The sequence below is a fragment of the Martes martes genome (genome assembly GCF_963455335.1).
Source record: "Martes martes genome assembly, chromosome: 18".
NCBI classification, from domain to species: Eukaryota; Metazoa; Chordata; class Mammalia; order Carnivora; family Mustelidae; genus Martes; species Martes martes.
This window is the reverse complement of record NC_137906.1, coordinates 11,445,641-11,464,621: the sequence shown is the minus strand read 5'-3', so window position 1 is coordinate 11,464,621 and position 18,981 is coordinate 11,445,641. Positions and strand designations below refer to the sequence as shown.

The window sequence follows — 18,981 nt, the reverse complement described above, 5'->3', positions numbered from 1 at the left end:
TCAGCCACCGCTGATGAGTCTGTTGTTGGCCTTATGAGCAGGGAGGCATTTGGTGTGTACTCGCTGAGTCTCGCCTCTCGTATTCAGTGTCATGTCTGTGTCTGCCAACAGGAACACGTGACTCTTATTGTTGTGTACAATTCTGTCACGTCAATATGGCACAAAGTTGTTGGTGTCTATTTTTCTTTCTTTTCTTAAGAGGAGGAGAGAGAGTGGGGCGGGGGGAGGGCAGAGGCAGAAGGAGGGAGAGAATCTTCAGTGAACTCCACGCCCAGCACGGAGCCCAGTGTGGGGCTTGAACTCGCGATGCTGAGATCATGATCTGAGCCGAGATCAAGTGTCAGATGCTTCACTGACTGAGCCACCCAAGTGCCCCATCTTTGTGTCTATTCCATGTTCATGAACACTTGGCTTGTTTTCGTTTTTTGTCTATTATCAATAACGCAGCTGTAAACCTCATGCGCATGCACTCATTTCTCTTCAGTAGATACTGTGTGGCCAGATGTCAGAGCTGCTGTTCTCAGCCAGCGCTGACCTCGCCCCTTGGGTGATGTTTGGCCACATCTGGTGACAGTTTGGGGCATCTCAAGTGTGGGGGAGCAGTGGTGTGTTCCTGGCATCTACTGGGTAGAGACAAGGGCTGTGGAACATCCCACAGTGCATGGCCACCAGCAGGAACTGTTCAGCTTGAAATGTCCATGGATGCCAAAGAACCAGCTTGCGGTCTGGTTTTGGAGTCCTCATATACTGTACACCGTGTTTCCATCCAGCCCATCCTGGGGAGCCACAGATGGCTCTGGAGCAGTGAGGTTCCCCTCAATGAAGGAGATTTCAGGACAGACACCCCCTGGCTCGCACCGTTAGTTGATGTCAGCCTGGTGGACCGTCCCTGGTGTCCTGCCGCTGACTGCCCGCTGCAGGGCGCCCTGCACATCCCGATTCCGCAGCGTGTAGATGGCGGGGTAGAGCAGCGGCGTGAGGCTGATGTAGATGAGCGAGACCAGCTTGTCCTCCTCGAGGTCACGGCTGCTCAGGGGTCTGGCGTACATGGCCGTGGCACAGCCATAGTGGAGCACGGCCACCGTGAGGTGTGACGCCACCGTGTTGAAGGCCTTGCGGCGGCCTGCAGGCCCCCCCACGCCCAGGATGACCACCAGCACCCTGGTGTAGGACAGCAGGATCAGGGCCAGGGGCAGCACCAGCAGCAGCAGGCAAGCCGCCAGCAGGACCCGCTCCTGCAGCTGGCGGTTGCCGCACGCCAGCACCAACACTGCCGGGAGGTCACAGAAGACGTGGTTGATGAGGCCACCCCGGCAGAAGGGCAGCTGGAAAATGGCTGTGGTGAGCCCCAAGGCCAGGATAGAGCCCCCAGCACAGCAGGAGGCGAGGAGGCACCAGCAGAGTCCCGTGGTCATGAGCTGAGGGTAGGAGAGGGGGCGGCAGATGGCCAGGTAGCGGTCCAGGGCCATGGCAGCCAGCAGCAGGCACTCGGAGCCTCCCAGCGCCACAAAGAGGCCCATCTGGGCAGCGCAGGTGGCTCGGGCCACCGCCTGGCCCCCCGGCGGCAGCAGGAAGCCGGCGAGCATGCGCGGGGTCAGCACCAGCGTGTAGGCCACCTCCACAGCGGACAGTGCCCCCAGAAAGAAGTACATGGGGGTGTGCAGGGCAGGCTCCACGATGGCCAGGCCCAGGATGAGCAGGTTTCCCGCCAGCGTGGCCAGATAGAGCGGCAGGAGGAAGGTGAAGAGCAGCAGTCGCAGCCCCTGGGGCCACCCGGAGAAACCCAGGATCACAAACTCCTGAGCCGCAGTCCAGTTGGATTCTGGCCAAGGGCTCATGTCGGGACCTGCAGGGGGACAGGCGAGCGGGCCGGAGAGGAGGGTCGCGGGGACGCATCCCTCCCAGAAAACACACGGACGGCCCCCACGTCCCTTCCACCGGTGACACCGGGCTTCGTCCCCAAGCTGGCACTTCCTGCCCCTTGCTGCCCTCAGCCCAGCGTCCCCCAGGAATCCAGATGTCTGGAGCCACCGTCCGCTCTTCCACTGGCCTCCGTGTCCTGGGAACCCAGGGGTCTCTGCACAGGTCCCGTACCTGACAGGCCAGCCTTATAGGGAGGAAGGTGGGGATGGGGGACAGTGGCCTGAGGGGTCCGATTTCTTTCTTTTTTTTTTTTTTTAAGATTTATTTATTTATTTATTTGTCAGAGAGAGAGAGAGAGAGAGAGAGAGCGAGCGCACAGGCAGACAGAATGGCAGGCAGAGGCAGAGGGAGAAGCAGGCTCCCTGCTGAGCAAGGAGCCCGATGTGGGTCTCGATCCCAGGACGCTGGGATCATGACCTGAGCCGAAGGCAGCTGCTTAACCAACTGAGCCACCCAGGCGTCCCAGGGGTCCGATTTCTGAAGGGATGCGCTCTTTTCCGAGCAGCTGGTTCTGGGGTATGGACATGGTCGCTCCTGGGACAAAGCCCGGGGTGAGGGGCTGGAGCAGCACCAGAGTCTCCTGTCCCCAGAGGCTCATCCTACCACCCGCACGCGCCCATCCCGGGGAGGTCACACCCCAGGCTCTCCGAGGACAGACCGCACACCCTCCTGTTCTCACCTGCCCTGGCCATTGCCTTTCGTCTTATTTATGTCTTCTGGCCCTCCCCTTAGGGGGACTCAGGACACCCCCCATGGTCATCCCCGTCCATTCTGACTCCATCCCGGGGAAGACGCGCACCTGCTCCGTGTTACGGCGGACAGCAGCCTTCGTGAGCGGAATCGCCCGTGCCCACGGCCCCAGCTCTGATGTGCAGCCCGAGCCCCCGCAGACCCTCTCCCTTCTCTGAGCCGAAGACCATCAGTAATACTGCCCACACCCCCCGCCTGCACTTCCAACGCAACCTGTCCTGAACTACTCACTGCGTCATTTCTCGAGGAAACTTCCTCGACCTTATGTGAAAGGCTCAGTTCGGAAGTCAGAAGTCACTGCGGTTGGGCACCCCTCCCCACCCCCGCAGGACAGCTGGGCAGGAGCTCCTCTGTTCTCTCCCCTCTCAGGCTTCCTCTCCCCCAGGGATCACAGCGGACCCCTGCCGGCCCTCCTGCCTGTAGCACCGCCCACCTGAAGGACCCTCCAAAGACAGATGACAATTCCTCGCTTAACTTTCCCTTCTTTGCCCTTCCGTGCGACTTCCGACTTTGTCTCACGGACACCACGGGCTCCGTGTGGAGTGCATGACACGCCTGTCCTGAGCAGACCTGTCCCTGCACACGGGGGCCTGGTGGGGGGGGGGCTTCCTGGAACACCCTGCGGTCCCCACATTACTTACAGGGAAGAGCTGGGCTGACGTCACACGTGACACGTGGGTGAGGACCCCTGTCTCCCAGGTGTCACCCTCTTGTCCCACAGTTGTCATGGCAACTGCGCTAAACTCAGGCTCCTGGATTGGAAAGTCCGAGTCGTGTCTGCTGATTGCTGAATTACTGGGAGCGAGGGAATTCAAAAATGTCTGTGTCCCGGTCTGCGGGCCTGCCGTCCCCTTCCTTCAGTCGACTAAGAGGCATATTCTGCTTCTCACCTTTCTCTTCCTACACCCCCATCCTTAAAACTGCGCCCCTCAGAAGCCTCACGCAAGCTCACCGGAGGAGCCTCAGCTGGCCGGAACAAACGGCTGCGGCCCGGTCCTCACTGCGAAACCACACGGTGGCCGTCCCTCAGGCGCCCTCAGGCCCCTGTGGACCACCGGCCCGGGCCTCCCTCCCACCCGACCCCCTCCTGCTGCTCCTTCCTGTTTCACCGCTGCTCCCTCTCCTCATGGGTGCCTCAAGGTAGGTGGCAGACCAGTGTCACCCGGCCTCTCCGGCCCGAGGTCAAGCCCCCGAAGCCTGCAAGTACCCAGCCTCGGTTTCTCTTCCCCAAACCCTCCCCGAACCTCTTCCACCAAGACCTTCTGGAAAGTTTCCCAGGGACACTGACAGGGCCTCCAACTTCCCTTTGTTGGCAACAGTCCCATATTCCCTCCCAACACCGAGGGGCATGGGTGGGGGGGTGGCGCTGAACCACAGTGACAACCCCGCTGTGACAGTCACTGCCACACGTCCAGCCCTAACGGTGTGCTCTAAATGCACCCCATGCACGGTAATACTGGGTCTTTGCGAGGCTGCTGGGAGGCAGACATGTCACCATCACTGTTAATTCACAGATGGGGAAGCTGAGACTTAGGGCAGTCACACAGCATCTCCCTTAGTTAGAGGTCCCCAGGTTGGTCTGATTTTGAAGTCTGAGCTCTTCTCTGTGTCTGCCTTGTCTGTGGGTCCCTCCCCAGCCAGGTGTGGGGGAAAGAGAAAGGGGCCTGGAGGAGGGAGAAAGAAGCAGATTCTGAGGGGGAGAAACAGAACAAGGCACATGACGAGGGACAGGAAGAGGCGGCTGCTGAGGGCAGTGGCGACTGCTGAGGGCAGCAGCCGGCAGAGCAGGAGGGAAGCTACGCGGCCTTTGGAAGACCATCCCCACCACAAGAGGTTCATCAGGCTCTGGGCTAACAGAGACCCAGAGAGAGACGGAGACAGGGAGAAAGAGAAAGACAGAAAGGGACAGAGACAGAGATGAGACACAGAGAGCGGAGGAGAGTCTTCTATGTCCCCCAGGCTTCTGGACCTGAGACACCCCAGCCCACCACCACGGGATTTCTGCTCCACTGCAAACAGGGGTTTAAAGCTGGCGAATTCCAGCAGGGGCTTTGCTCTTAGTCCCTGGCACCCACACCCCATCTTCCATGGCATCCCTGGAGAAAAAAGACCAAAATTTGAAAACTCATTCATTCAAGCCAGACTCCGGGTCACCAGACCCCAAACTGCTGCTTGAATTAAAGCCTCAGCATTTCAGGGGCACCTGGGTGGCTCAGTGGGTTAAAGCCTCTGCCTTCGGCTCAGGTCACGATCCCAGGGTCCTGGGATCGAGCCCCACATCTGGCTCTCTGCTCAGCAGAGGGCCTGCTTCCTCCTTTCTCTCTGCCTGCCTCTCTGCCTACTTGTGATCTCTGTCTGTCAAATAAATCAATAAAATCTTAAAAAAAAAAAAAAAAGCCTCAGCATTTCAGCTGGCCGGGCACCTTGCTCACTGAACTACCCCAGAGGGAGAGCGGGATATGCCCAGCAGGGGAGATCTAGTCCGGGCTGAGCGGGGGACCCAGATCCTGGTGGAAAAAGGGCAAGTTCTGGCCATCGCAACATGGAACCCACGGGCCTTGTTGGTCCCCCCCCCTCCCCCCGTCTCCTGCCCATGCCTTCCCCACAAGTCACGCCGCAGCCTGCACGTGCCACCGTCTCCCGCCTCTCCCTGACCAAGCACACCTTCTCCACATCGGAGTGTCCTTCCCCACCTGGAAAGCTACTCACTCCACACAGCCCAGGTCAAGCAACAGTTCCTCTGTGGACACAAATCATAAAGTAGCAGCGGACTACAGGAGGACTCTGCAGAAAACGGGGCGAGGCCTGGCTGCCCCACATGGTTCCCCCTCTTCTCCCATGATCTCCGCCTCTGTTCCCGGGGTCGCTCGCAGTAAGCGAAGAGGGACTTAATAGGTTTCCCAGGGCCCACTTAGGGGTCTGGCTTCATCCAAAGCCCCAGGGTCTCGTTAGTGATCTTGGCCCCACGGCATTGCAGTCTCAGAAGGCTGGTGGCTGAGGGATGAGCGGGGAGGATGACTTGGGAAATCTGAACTGGGGTGTCCTGGGAGAGTCGGAAACTTCTGGGCCAGGGGGACGGAGGCCACCACCTCCCTGCAGTGATGGAGGGAGTGCAGCGGGAGCTGGGGGTAAACTGGGATGGAGAACATGCCTGCTCGCTCCACATTGCCCCGAAGTTTGAACTAAGGGGTGGTCAGCAGCCTGGATCTCAGAATGGGGTGGCTGGTGGCGGGGGTGGGGGTGGGCACCTTCACCATCACCGCCACCGTCACCGGAAAATACCCCAAGGTGCAGAGCCACGAAACTCAGCATGACTTCTCACGTCTCACTGCCCCGTTGCAGAGACGACCACAGACCTGCGGAAATGGACGGTTCTGTAGCGCACTGTTCCCATTTCCATTGAATTACACCTCATTTTCCAATTGCTCCGTCATCTTCTTAACCATTTTAGGCATTCATTTTGTTTCCTTTTTAAAATAGAAATTCAAAGGGTGTAGAACCTTGCCTCTAAATCAGAGGAAAGAGCCTTTATCAGACCCGCTTCTCCTCATAGAGATGGTCTGAGTACACGTGGGATAGCGTGCACAGGTGTGGGTTGTTTGCTATTTAAAAAAAAAAAAAAGATTTGTTTATTTAATTTAGAGAGAGAGCACTCGAGTAGGGTGGGACAAGGGAGGATGGAGGGAGAGAGAGAATCTCCAAGCAGACTCTTGGCGGAGCACAGAGTCTGACACGGGGCTCGATCCCAAGGACCCTGAGATGGTGACCTGAGTGGAAACCAAGGGTCAGACACTTAACTGACGGAGCCACCCAGGTGCCACTAGATGCCGTCACCTATTGAACAAGTCCGTGCTGAAGGACATTCAGAGGGTTTCTGATCTTTGGCCGTTACTACCAATACCGAAATAAATATCCTTCCTCATCTACATGGTATTTGGCAAGTGTGCAATTAGGGTCAACGGGTTTGTGCTTTTTCTTTTCTCTCTTTAAGATTTATTTACTTGAGAGAGAGCCCACAAGCAGGGGGAGGAGCAGAGGGACAAGCGGGCTCCCCGCTGAGTGGGGAGCCTGGTGCGGGACTGGATTCCAGGACCCTGGGATCATGACATGAGCCAAAGGCAAATGCTTAACGACTGAGCCACCCAGACGCCTTGGGTTTTAAATCATATTTAAAACCATTTTATTTTTATTTGTTTTTAAAGATTTTATTTATTTATTTGACACACAGAGAGAGATCACATGTAGGCAGAGAGGCAGGCAGAGAGAGAGGGGGAAGCAAGCTCCCTGCTGAGCAGAGAGCCTGATGCGGGAATCGATCCCAGGACCCTGAGACCATGAGCCGAGCCGAAGGTAGAGGCTTAACCCACTGAGCCACCCAGGCACCCCTAAAACCATTTTAAATTGTCTTAGTTATTTTGTTAGTTATTCACATGTTACTTTCCGTCTTTATTATAGCACTAACGGCTCCTGTCTGGAATATATGAAAACACCAGCTCGTCCTCCACCTTGACCAACGCGATGCTGTTGGACTGTCCTCGATTTGGTAGAAATGTGCTGTCTCAGCATAATTATAATTTGCACTTCTCTGTGAGTGAAGTTGACCTCCTTTTCCTACTTTAAAAGACATTTCTATTTTTTGCACTGTTCACTCGTGTCCCTTTCCTTCCCCATTTTTTCTATTTGCCTGTGGCTCTTAGCTTCTTATTGATTACAAGCCATTCTAATATACATATTAAAGGAATTCAACTTGTCTGTAGGAGGAATTACAAATCTTTTTCCTGGCTCGCTATGTGTCTTCTGATGTTGTTTATGGTGGGTTTTGCCGCGGAGAATTGCTTGATTTCAATGTAGTCAGATACATCGACATTTTCTTTTGTAGCTTCTGGGATGCACATCACGCTCGAAACACTCTTGAAATAAAAATTATGTCTCCACCCTTTCTTCTCAAACATTTGTGGTTTGATTCTTTTTTAACAATTAAGTGCTTAATCGACATGCAATTTACCCCGTAAGATGTGGAGTAGGAATCCAATGTTATTTTTACCAGATTTTGGTCATCATTTTAAAAATAAGCATTACAGGGGCGCCTGGGTGGCTCAGTGAGTTAAAGCCTCCGCCTTCGGCTCGGGTCATGGTCTCAGGGTCCTGGGATCGAGCCCCGCATCGGGCTCTCCGCTCAGCAGGGAGCCTGCTTCCCTTCCTCTCTCTCTGCCTGCTTCTCTGCCTACTTGTGATCTCTGTCTGTCAAATAAATAAATAAAAATCTTTAAAAAAAAATAAGCAGTACAACTGACAAGTGATAGACTTACAGAAAATGTGGTAGGCTACCCAGAATAATGAATGATACAACTGAATTTTCACAAAGTGAAAAAACAGAACATTGCCAGAATTCCAGAGACCCTCCTCATTCCCTGCCCCACTGTTCTCTTCCCTCTTCCCTAAGGGAAAATAACGTGTTTTGTTTTTTTTTTTAGCTTTAGCACCTTATATAATTTGTTTGTGAACCCTAAAATACGTATTCTTTTGTATTTGGTGTCAAAGAAAAACGCAAAGCCATATAGTTAACCATTAGCATGCTGTTTGTGTACAGTGGAGATCGAAACCATGGACTGAGTCCTAAATAAGCAAAAGAAGGGGGAGGAAGGGGGAGATTTAAATTTTAAAAAAGAGGGAAAGGGAAAAGTAAACACTGCAGATAGCCTGGGGACGGTGAATCTTGTTTGAACATTTTGAACAGGGCTAGTAACTAGCAAGGGGGTCAGAACAATCTGTCTTAATGCAGGCTGATGAACAGTATCAGAGAAAACAATTTCACTTGTTTGTAGGTTCACCAGGAAACCTGACAGATCAGCTATGGAGAATAACAAACGATCTCTGTAATGTGTGACCTGTCATTTAAAAAAATTACCTGGAATGCATAGAAGCAAGAAAACGTGACCCATAATGAAGTGAAAAATCAATCAGAACCAATCCAGGAACGACAGAGATGACAGATTTAGTAGACAAGGACACTGGGAGGGTTATCACAACTGTATTCCATATGTTCTGGAAGCTAGAAGAAAGATTGGTCACGCCAAGGAGAGACGGGGAGTATTTAAAAGGGGGACAGTCAAACTTCTTCTAGAGGAGAAAACAGCTGGGTCCAAATGAAACATAAACCATGTGGCGACAATGCAGGAGAGATTGGTGACCTTGAAGACACCGCAATGGAAACTAACCAAAATTAAATAAAGACAAGAAGAAAAAGAATCAGCAAGTTGTGGGACAAAGTCAAGCAATGTAATAAATGTGTGATTGGAATCTAAAAAGGAGAAAAGTAGAGGAAGGTGCAGAAAAATATTTGAAGAAATAGTGACCCCTGAAATCCCAAATTTAATGAAAACCACCAAATCCATAAACCCAAGAAGCTCCACAAACTCTGAGCACAAGAAACATGAAGAAAACAATGAAACAGCTTAAAATCAAGGGCAAAAAGAAAATTTTAAAAAATCTAAATTAAAAAAAGATGCATTCTATACAGAGGAATAAATGTAAGAGTAATCGCCAACTTCTTGTCAGCAAGCCTGAGGACAGTGGAGGAATAGCTATAAAGAACCAAAAAGGAAAAAAAAAATATCTGTACCTAGTGAAAATATCTTTCAAGAAAGGAGACATTTAAAAATTTCTGGATGTACAAAAGCTGAAAAAATTCATCAAGCCGTGAATCTTCCACAATGCGTGGCAATTGATGTTGGCGAAAATATCTATAGGGCCGGAGGAGACCTCGTTTGATTGAATGTACAAAGCCTGAGAAGACAGAAGGCATTTAGAGTCTGTGGTAATTAACTGCCTTCTTTATCAGCAGGTACTTTTGGAAAGCTATTCCAACCTCTCGTGTGTTATCACTAGCATCGACTGTGAGCCTCATTTGCTCTTTTGAACTTGATCTTTGAAAATGTTCTCACCCATGGTTGTTTCTTGATATCTGTCGAGGCTTTTCTTCAATCACGTCAAGCTTGGCATTGGCTTCTCAAACAAATGAACAACCTTCGAGGTATCAGTAACAGATGTCGACTCACTGAGAGACAAGGAAAACCACTCAGAGTCACTTGCTTTGTTTTGAAATTGACTATTGATGTTGTTCTCAATGTCCTTGACTCGTCTTCTCACCTACAGGCCAGACATCTCAGAATACTTTTATCTTCTCTGTACACATTTTTCCCCCCAGCTGTCTCCCTCACGATTTAATTGACTCACCATTAGGTAGATAGCTTTCCTTGCTTGGCTAATAAATGGGTCACTCAGAAACTCAGTTTCATTTCAGCTTCATCTTTAAAAAGGACATATTTATTTGAAACAGAGAGTTCAGGAGGAGGGGCAGAGGGAGAGGGAAAGAGAGAATCCTGAAGCAGACTCCCCACTGAGCTCGGAGCCCGACTTGGGGTTTGATCCTATGACCTGAGTGGAAATTAAGAGTCGGATGCTTATCTGGCTGAGACACCCAGGCATTCCAAACCTCGTTTTTACTTTTGTGAAGAAATTCTGATGCGATGAGATCATCTCTTGTAAGCTTTCTAATGTTTCTGACTGTTGCTCTCCTGCGAGCTGGAAAGATGATGATAAGTGTTAGCCTGGTAATGTCAATGTCTATTGTACTCTCTAGCACAGTTATGGTTTGCTATGGTGAACACAATGCTTTGCCATCTAAATCAGTAACAAAATAATCTTACTCCACCAGGTCTTAAAAGTATAGTATTTGAAGTCACTTTTCCTCTTTTACAGAATGGATATACACCATCTCTGTTGCAACTGATGTTCTTTGTTGCACCTGGTTGAGTCTGCCATTGTGGTGCCAATGGAGCCATATGGGAGTGAGGGATCATGGTTACGTTCCAGTAACACTTTATTTACGGACATTGAAATTTGCACTTGGTAGAATTTTCATGTGTCATGAAATATTATTTTTCTTTTGATTTTTTTCAACCATTTAAAAACATAAAGGCATTCTTAGGTCAGGAGCGGAAGAAAACCATGTGGTAGGCTGGGTTTGTTGAATGGCCCATGGTTTTCCAACCACTGGGTTAAAGAGAAAATTACAGTGCCAAGTTCCTATGTTAGAAAGAAGATCTCGAATCAAACCCAGCTTCCACCTTAAGACACTGGAAAAAGAATACGGAATTAAATACAAACTAGGAACAAGAAAGGATCAGAATAAATAAAGATCAGAACAAAAATCACCAAAAATGGGAAAACTAAAACAATAGAGAAGATGAATAAAACCACAATTGTGGAGGGTGGGAGAGCAAGAAGATTGATAAGTCTCCAGTGAGACTGATCAGGAAAAAAGGAAGAAATAAATTCCCAAAATCAGGTAAAATGTGGAGGCAACAGAGCCATAGGCTCATCTCAATAGATGCAGGAAAAGCATTTGGCTAAAATCTGCATCTACCCCTGATAAAAATTTTCGGCAAACCAGAGAGTGAAAGGAACCTCCTCTGTTTAATGAATGGTAAACAAGCTCAAGTGAATTTGTGTCTTTTGAGTAATTTATGCAGTGTATCTGAATTTCTGGATCTACTGGCATAAAATCGTTCACATATTTAAGTATCTGTAGGATCTGTGGGCAGTGGTCATTTGTGCTTCTCTCTTTTTTCCTAATTAACCTGGCGAGGCTATTTTTATCAGTCTTCTCAAAGGATAAAGTTTTTTTTTAATTTTAATTTTTTTTCTTAGTTTTTATTTATTTTCTTTCTTTCTTTATTTTTTTTAAATTAAACAAACCCTTGTGTCGAGGGCTGACTTTCAATAGATCGCAGCGAGGGAGCTGCTCTGCTACGTACAAAACCCTGATCAAAGGATCAAGTTTTAATTCATCAACTTTCTCCTCTATTTTTTTCTCTGTTCTATTATTCTTTGTTATATATTCTATTTGATTGATTTCTCCTCATGTATTCGTTCATTTCTTCTTCTTCCTTGTGGTGAATCTGAGTCGCTTTCCAGTATGATGAGGAGGAAGTGGATGCCATTAGACCTTTGTTCTTTCCCAAGGTAGACATTTATTGCTCTTCCCCTCTAAACACTGTTTCAACCATGTCCCACAAAATTTTATACATTGTTTGTTAAAATTGTTTCATTTGACTCAAAATACTTATTTCCTTTTTGATTTCTTCTTCTCTTTTTTTTAAAAATTTATTTATTTATTTGACAGAGATCACAAGTAGGCAGAGAGGCAGGCAGAGAGAGAGGAGGAAGCAGGCTCCCCACTGAGCCCGATGTGGGGCTCGATCCCAGGACCCTGGGACCATGATCTGAGCCGAAGGCAGAGGCTTAACCCACTGAGCCACCCAGGTGCCCCTTGATTTCTTCTTTGACCAGTTTTTCCCCAGGTATTTCAAGGCTCTGTTGTTAGGTGTAAGTATGTTTATAATTGTAGGCATTCCTGATGGATTAATCCTTTTATCATTGTAAAATATTCTTCTTCACCTCTACTAACAATTTTTTGTCACAAAACCCTATTTGTTTGCTATCGGTCTAGTCACTCCACTTATCTTTTATTATTGTTTGCGTGGTACATCTTTTTTCATTCTTTCAAGCAATTCTTGTCTTTCCATCTAAAGTGATAATCTTCGGACGCCTGGGTGACTCAGTTGGTTAAGGGTCTGCCTTCGGCTCAGGTTGTGATCCCAGAGTCCTGGGATCGAGTCCCACATTGGGCTCCCTGCTCAGCGAGGATCCTGCTTCTCCCAGTGAGGTCCCTCCACCCCCCTCCACATTCCCCCAGTCATGTTTTCTTTCACTCTGCTCTCTCAAATAAAATATTAAAAAAAAATAAAGTGATAATCTTGTAGATGGCATACAGTCGGATCATTCTTTTAAAAGATTCATTCATCTGAAAGTGAGTGAGTGAGCAGGGGGAGGGGCAGAGGGGTAGGGAGACAAAGAATCTTAAGCAGGCTCCTCGCCCACATGGAGCCCAACATGGAGCTCGATCTCGTGACCCTGAGATCATAACCTATGCCTAAATCAAGAGTCGGACTCTTAACTGACTGAGCCACCCAGGCACCCCTGGATCATTTTTAATCCATTCTGCCAGTCTCCACCTTGTGATCAGAGGGTTTAATCTATTTATATTTAGAGTAATTACTGATAAGGAGGAGACTTAGTTCTAGAGTTTTCCTGTTTGCTTTCTGTATACCTTGTCTTTTTTATTCCTTTATTTCTCCATTGCCCTCTTTTGTATTAATAGATGTTTTCCAGTGTACCATTTTAATTCTCTTGTTGCCTTTACTACATATTTTTGGGGTTTACCTTTTTTTTTTTTAAGATTTATTTATTTTGAGAGAGGGAGGGAGGGTGAGTGAGCACAAGCAGGAGGAGGGGGGAGGGGCAGACGGAGAGGGAGAAGCAGACTCCCCACTGAGCGGAGAGCCCAGTGTGGGGCTCCTGGGATCAGGAGCTGAGCCAAAGGCAGATGCTTGACTGACTGAACCACCCAGGTGCCTCAAGATAAATGTCCTCTTAATCCCCTTTACCTATTTCCTACTCTCCTACCCATGTCTCCTCTGGCAACCACCAGTTTGTTTTCTGTTATTTAAGAGTCTGGTTTTGTCATTTTTCATTGCTTGTTCATTTGTTTTGTTTCTTAAATTCCACATATGAGTGAAATCATAGGGTGTTTGCTTTCCTCTGACTTATTTCACTTAGCATTATGCCCTCTAGGTCCACCCATGTTGCCAGATTCAAGATCCATGAAATCCTGCCATTTGCGATCTTGCCATTTGCAAGATTTCATCATCTTTATTCATTCATCTGAAGATGGACACTTGAGTGTCCATATCTTGGCTATTGTAAATAATGTTGCAATAAACAGAAGTGTGCATATATCTTTTCAAATTAGTGTTTTCATATTCTTTGGACAAATACTTAGTAGTGGGAATACTGGATCATATATTTCTGTTCTTAAGTTTTTGAGGAATCTTCATACTCTTTTCCACAGTGGCTGCACCAATTTGTATTTCCACCAATAATACATGAGGGTTCCTTTTTCTCTGCATTCTCACCAATGCTTGTTATTTCTTGTCTTCTGATTTAACATCTTATTTTTTTCTTTTAGATTTTATTTTACTTGTGTGAGAGAGAGAGAGAGAGAGAACGAACACAAGCAGGGGAGGCAGAGGGAGAAGCAGGCTCCCCACTAAGCAGGGCTGGATCCCAGGACCTTGGGATCATGACCTGAGCCAAAGGCAGATGCTTAACCAACTGAGCCACCCAGGCATCCCCTGATTTAACATCTTAATTTAAAACAATCTAGCTTGGATTAATACCAACCTAACTTAAATAGTATATAAAAACACTCCTCCAATATACCTGTTTTTTCTCTCCCCATGTTTGTATGTGCTATTATCATCATACAAATTATATCTCATAAACCCATCGACATAGATTTTATAATTTACTTGAACATATTTAAAATAGCTTCTTTGAAGTCTTTGTCTAGTAACTCCAACATCTGGGATTTCTCACGGCCAGTATTTATTGACTGCTTTTTTATGTGTATAGGCCACACTTTCCTGTTTCTTTGCATGTCTCTCTCTTTTACATAAAACTGGCTATTTTTTTTAAGTTTTTTTTTTTAAAGATTTTATTTATTTTTTTGTCAGAGAGAGTGAGCACAGGCAGACAGAGAGGCAGGCAGAGGCAGAGGGAGAAGCAGGCTCCCCGCTGAACAAGGAACCTGACGTGGGACTCGATCCCAGGACTCTGGGATCATGACCTGAGCCAAAGGCAGCCGCTTAACCAACTGAGCCACCCAGGCGTCCCCAAGCTGGCTATTTTAAATAACTGTGGCAATGGGATTGCCTTCCCCCTCCTCTGAGTTTTGGCTCTTTGTGGTTGTGTTATTTGGTGATTTTCTTTGACTAATTCTGTAAAGTCTGTATTGTATGAAGCATTTGCTCAGTTATCCTAGTTTTCAGCTAATGATTGTACAGAGCTTTCCATACATGCCTTAAACTGGTAAGTCTTCCAGGCTTTGTCAAGGGGCCCCTTGTGTGTTGGGGCTACCCTCATTCTGCACTAGCCTTTACTTTCTGCTTGCTCAGAGGCTCAAGGCCAAGCAGATGTGAGACTAACGCTGTCCATGGTACTTCCTGAGCGTGTGCATGGCCTCCTAGGCAAGGGGCAGTTAAGTCAGAGCTTCTCTTCCTCCAAGTTTTCCTTTGAAGTTCTTGGCCAGCCTCTTGTTTGCCTCAACTGGTATCATCGCCCCAGAGAGCTACAATGTGATTAAAAGGCCACTAATTGGTTTTGACAAATGCTCCGGGAATAGGGCTTTACTCCCACAGTGAGCTCGCAATCAGGGGAAATAAAGATGGTTCCTGTAGATGAGGCTTTTCTGGGGTGCTGCCACACAGGCCGAGTTTTGACAGTTCCCTGGGGATGGAGCTTCTGGGGAGTTTCAGCCCATCTGGTCCCTCCAGTGGCGGCTAGGCTGCTGCTTTTCACTGCTCCTGTGTTTCAGAGCCAGGCAGTTTTCAAGGTGACCCCAGAGATGGGGAGAGGGGCATGGAAATAGGGCAAATTCAAATGCCCGAAGTTCATTGTTCTTATATTCAGCCATTTTTCTTGAATAAAGTCTCTGCAAATCGTTGCAAGCCTTTAATCAATTTCCAAAGTTCTGGAAAAGTTGATTATGACCATTATGTTCATCAATGTTTTGTTGTTTTTACGGAACAGAAGATTTTCAGAGGTCCTTATTCCTCCATTATGGAAGTGCCTGTCCCCTCAGATTTACTCTTGATTCAATAAATGGAAAAAAATAATGAAGTGCGATATTTTACTTTTGCAAAAATATTGGCCAAAAAGTGTTTAAGGTTTCTGAATCCAGAGCTGACAAGGATGAGAGGAAACAGGCTTTCTCACACAGTTGGTGTGAGTGTAACTCGCTGGAAAGGAAATTTGGTACTTGTCCCTATAAATTGGAATTTCAAAAAATTTCATGTTTTCCTGTGGAGTCCCTTGTGTCAGAGAGATTCTGTCAGGTTCAAGAGGGAGCACCATCCTCCCAGGTGAGAGCAGGAGGGGATTGGCTGAAAGGATGAGGATGGGGAGCTCCCCCAAAACAGAGGCACATTGTGCCAAGCAGCTGACCCCCAGAAGCCTTAACACAGGCAGGAACGGGGAAAGAGGGAGAGAGAGGAAGTGGGACCAAACATTCTTTCCTAGTGTGGTAGGGAGAAAGCAGGAGACGTTTTTCACAGGACAAGAAGGATACACAGACTTTAAGGTGTGTGAACAGACGGTTTGCTGCACGATCTTTGTGTGCCTTCGAGAGCCAGACAACAGAGGAGTCGTAAACAACTTTAGCCAATAGTTTGAACCTGTGATCAATAAATGCCAAGCCTTCGATGACAAATTCGTTTAGAACACCTTTTCATAAGCCCACTCCTGACCAAAAGGGACACCCTAAGAGGATGGGAGTCCCCTTTTGTGGGAGGCGCTACTGTTGTTCTCATGTTACAGCTAAGGAAATAGAGATCCCCTGCTTCCCCTTCCTCTTGAAAGCATGCACACATGGGCACACACACACAGCTCATGGCCAGAAACTCATGGCTGAGCTTTTTCTACCTAATTAAGTCACCATTTCCACACTTGTCTTAGGATGGTGATTCATTCTAATACCTTAAAATCTTTGCATCTGTGTTTTTGAGAGATACATTGTTCCTTTCTCAAAATTTACCTTTCAGGTTTTGCAACAAGGCTATTCTGGTTTCCTAACACACATTTTCTATTCTCTAGAGACATTTATGTAAGATTGTCATCAATATTTTTCTAAAGCATTAAGGAGGATTTGCTGGTGAGCTGAGTCTGTAGACTTTTTGATGGGAGGATTGTAAACTATAGATTCCATATCTTGTGTTAGTTTTAATAAGCTGTGTTTTCTAGAAAGTTATCTGTTTTAACCAGATTTTCTAACTTACTGGCATAGGATGCTCATAATATCTTCTGTGAGCTCTGTAATGATGTCTCACGCTTTCCCATCCTAATGGCTGAGGGGAGGAGAACAGAGATGGCATTCCAGGCAGTGGAAAAGCATGAGCAAAGCCCTGGCAGAGACTGAACCAGCAGCTGGATGCACCTGTCTGGAGATTTGAGGCACAGGCCCCAAGGATATAGAAGGTCCCGATATCACATCCTGTTGGTCCTGGATAGGAATTTGTTAGTAGAAGCAGCTGCCATCTGACTGGATGGTTCCATCGGCCTGGGGGTCCCAGAGACAAACCAAAGAGTAAACTAAGTCACACTGTGGCTTGAAAACAGGGCACAGCAACCACCTGCCAGGCTCCCCCTGCGCCAGTAGGGTGTCATTTCTTGCTGGTTGATATCTCCATCAGGTATGCTTACTTGGGTCCTTGGTGCAGCTGCTCCTCCACCAGCTCTGCACCCCGAGCCCTGCCTGAGCCCAGTTTTTTGTTTTGCTTTTTTAAGTAGGCTCTGTGTCCAGCATGGAGGCCAATGTGGGGCTTGAACTCAAAACTCTGAGATCAAGACCTGAGCTGAGATCAAGAGTCAGATGCTTAACTGACTGAGCCACCCAGGTGCCCCTGAGCCCAGTTTACAACTGCAGTCTGGTCCATCCATCTGGCCTTATGCCAGGCCCACTCTATCAGCATGGTCCTAACCTCTCTGGCTTCAGCTCAGCTCCCTACCCCCTTTCTTGATGCCCCCATATCCACCTGGCTTCCCCATCTGCTAAAGGCAGATGTCATTGTGGGCCAGCTCCTCTGGCTCGGATCAAGCAGGGACCTATACAGACAATGGCCAGGACCCTCACAGGCTGGAGTACAGCTGGCCATGCCCATGTTGCCATATGGCCCAGACACACCCACAGTCACCAGAACACAGAACCAAAGAGGAATATGTCATCATGTTAACCTTGAGACATAACTGAAAAGTGCTTCTTTGCCTCTGAAAGGAGGTAGAGGCCCCCCACTATGAATGACCCATTTCTTTCACCAACTCATCAAAGTGTGTTTTAACTGTCAATTTCAGCATTAGGACAATAGGACTTCAATGCTTTTAAACAGTCCAATGTGATCACCCTTCTAGGCAATATTGAAGTGGGAGCTTACGGCTGGAGCTCCAGTGAGGTGGTGGTGGTGGGGGTCCCTCCAGACAGCACTCAGTGGACTCAACTACATCTATTCTTATCGACAAAATGTTTTTGAGAACTAACACAAGCCACACTCTCTGGTAAGCATCGCGCACTATCTTGCTACAGGGGCTTGTAAGTTATGTAGAAGAAATTATTTTTAGTTGGCCAGATGTTGGGGACTGGCCCTGAAAGGAAAGCGCACAGCTGACTGTAAGAAAGGACTTTATTTCTAAATGGAGCTGGGGTCTGGTGAGGGTACATGTCTGTGCCCTGCCAGTGCCCTGGTGCCCACCCCCAGAACCAACAGCTGCTGATGAGCCTCAAGTGGGTCTTGGGGGTGGGCTGTTGGATCTGAGGGAGGCCCCACGTCTCCCTTTGGGGCAGGCCCCCTTTAAGAAGACTGGGGCAGATGGCCTATAGCCGTGGAGGTTTCCCACAGAGCCGCAGGCCAGCCTCTGGGACTTTGGGGCTCATACCCCAGGAGGACAGCCGGAGTGAGTCACTTGATCTGCTGTTGCCCATGTCCCTCTGTCTCTTGCAGCTTGAGAACCTGGTGAAGGAGAACAGGTTGGGCTCCAGGAGGGGCTGTCTGGTGCTAGCTGGAAAGGGGGCTGCTCCCCGCTCCTCTGTGCAGTGGCAGCTCCTGAAGAGGCACTTAGGTCCATGGGGCAGAGGGGAAGTTCTCCATGTCCCACAGCAAGTCCCCTCCAGCCTGGGCTCCTTATCTCTCCACCCTCTTCCCTGTCCACCCTTTGACCAGGAGGGTCAAACCAGTCCACTCCCACTACCACCATTTTGTTCCCTTTTTTTTTTTTTTTTAATCTCGGCCCCTTGTCTATTCTGTCCCACATTCTCCTTATTCTTGACCTTCGTCTGTCATGTTGTATCTGTTTCTGTCCCTAAGGGCCCTTCCCTTTATCTGTCTCTCCCTTGCTCTGTGTCCCTCTGACTTCTCTTGCCATCTGCCCCGCCCCTCCTCTCTGTCATCTTCCCCTCCCCAAACCCCAGCGAGAGAGGGTTGCAACCTTGGAGAAGGCCCTGCAGGCTGTCCTGGGCTTTGGCATCCGGGATGGGAGCAGCTGTGGCGCCGGGAATGGGGTCGACAGGGAGCAGCAGCAGCATCAAGACCACAGGGCGCCACATGGCCGGGCAGGCAAGGCAGCTGGCAAGGCGGC

The 18,981-nt window shown here is 48.6% G+C and overlaps 1 protein-coding gene across 1 annotated transcript in view; it reads right to left on the bottom strand.

The window, feature by feature from the left end:
- Window positions 1-860: 860 nt before the first annotated feature.
- LOC308359394 (olfactory receptor 10AC1-like) overlaps window positions 861-18,981 on the bottom strand; it is a gene marked incomplete at both ends in the record, with an annotated part of 41,309 nt that continues 23,188 nt past the window's right edge. Inside the window, 3 exon segments of the mRNA XM_080830426.1 lie at window positions 861-1,846; window positions 18,863-18,953; window positions 18,955-18,968. Of these exon segments, the coding sequence (XP_080686552.1) occupies window positions 861-1,846; window positions 18,863-18,953; window positions 18,955-18,968 (1,091 nt within the window).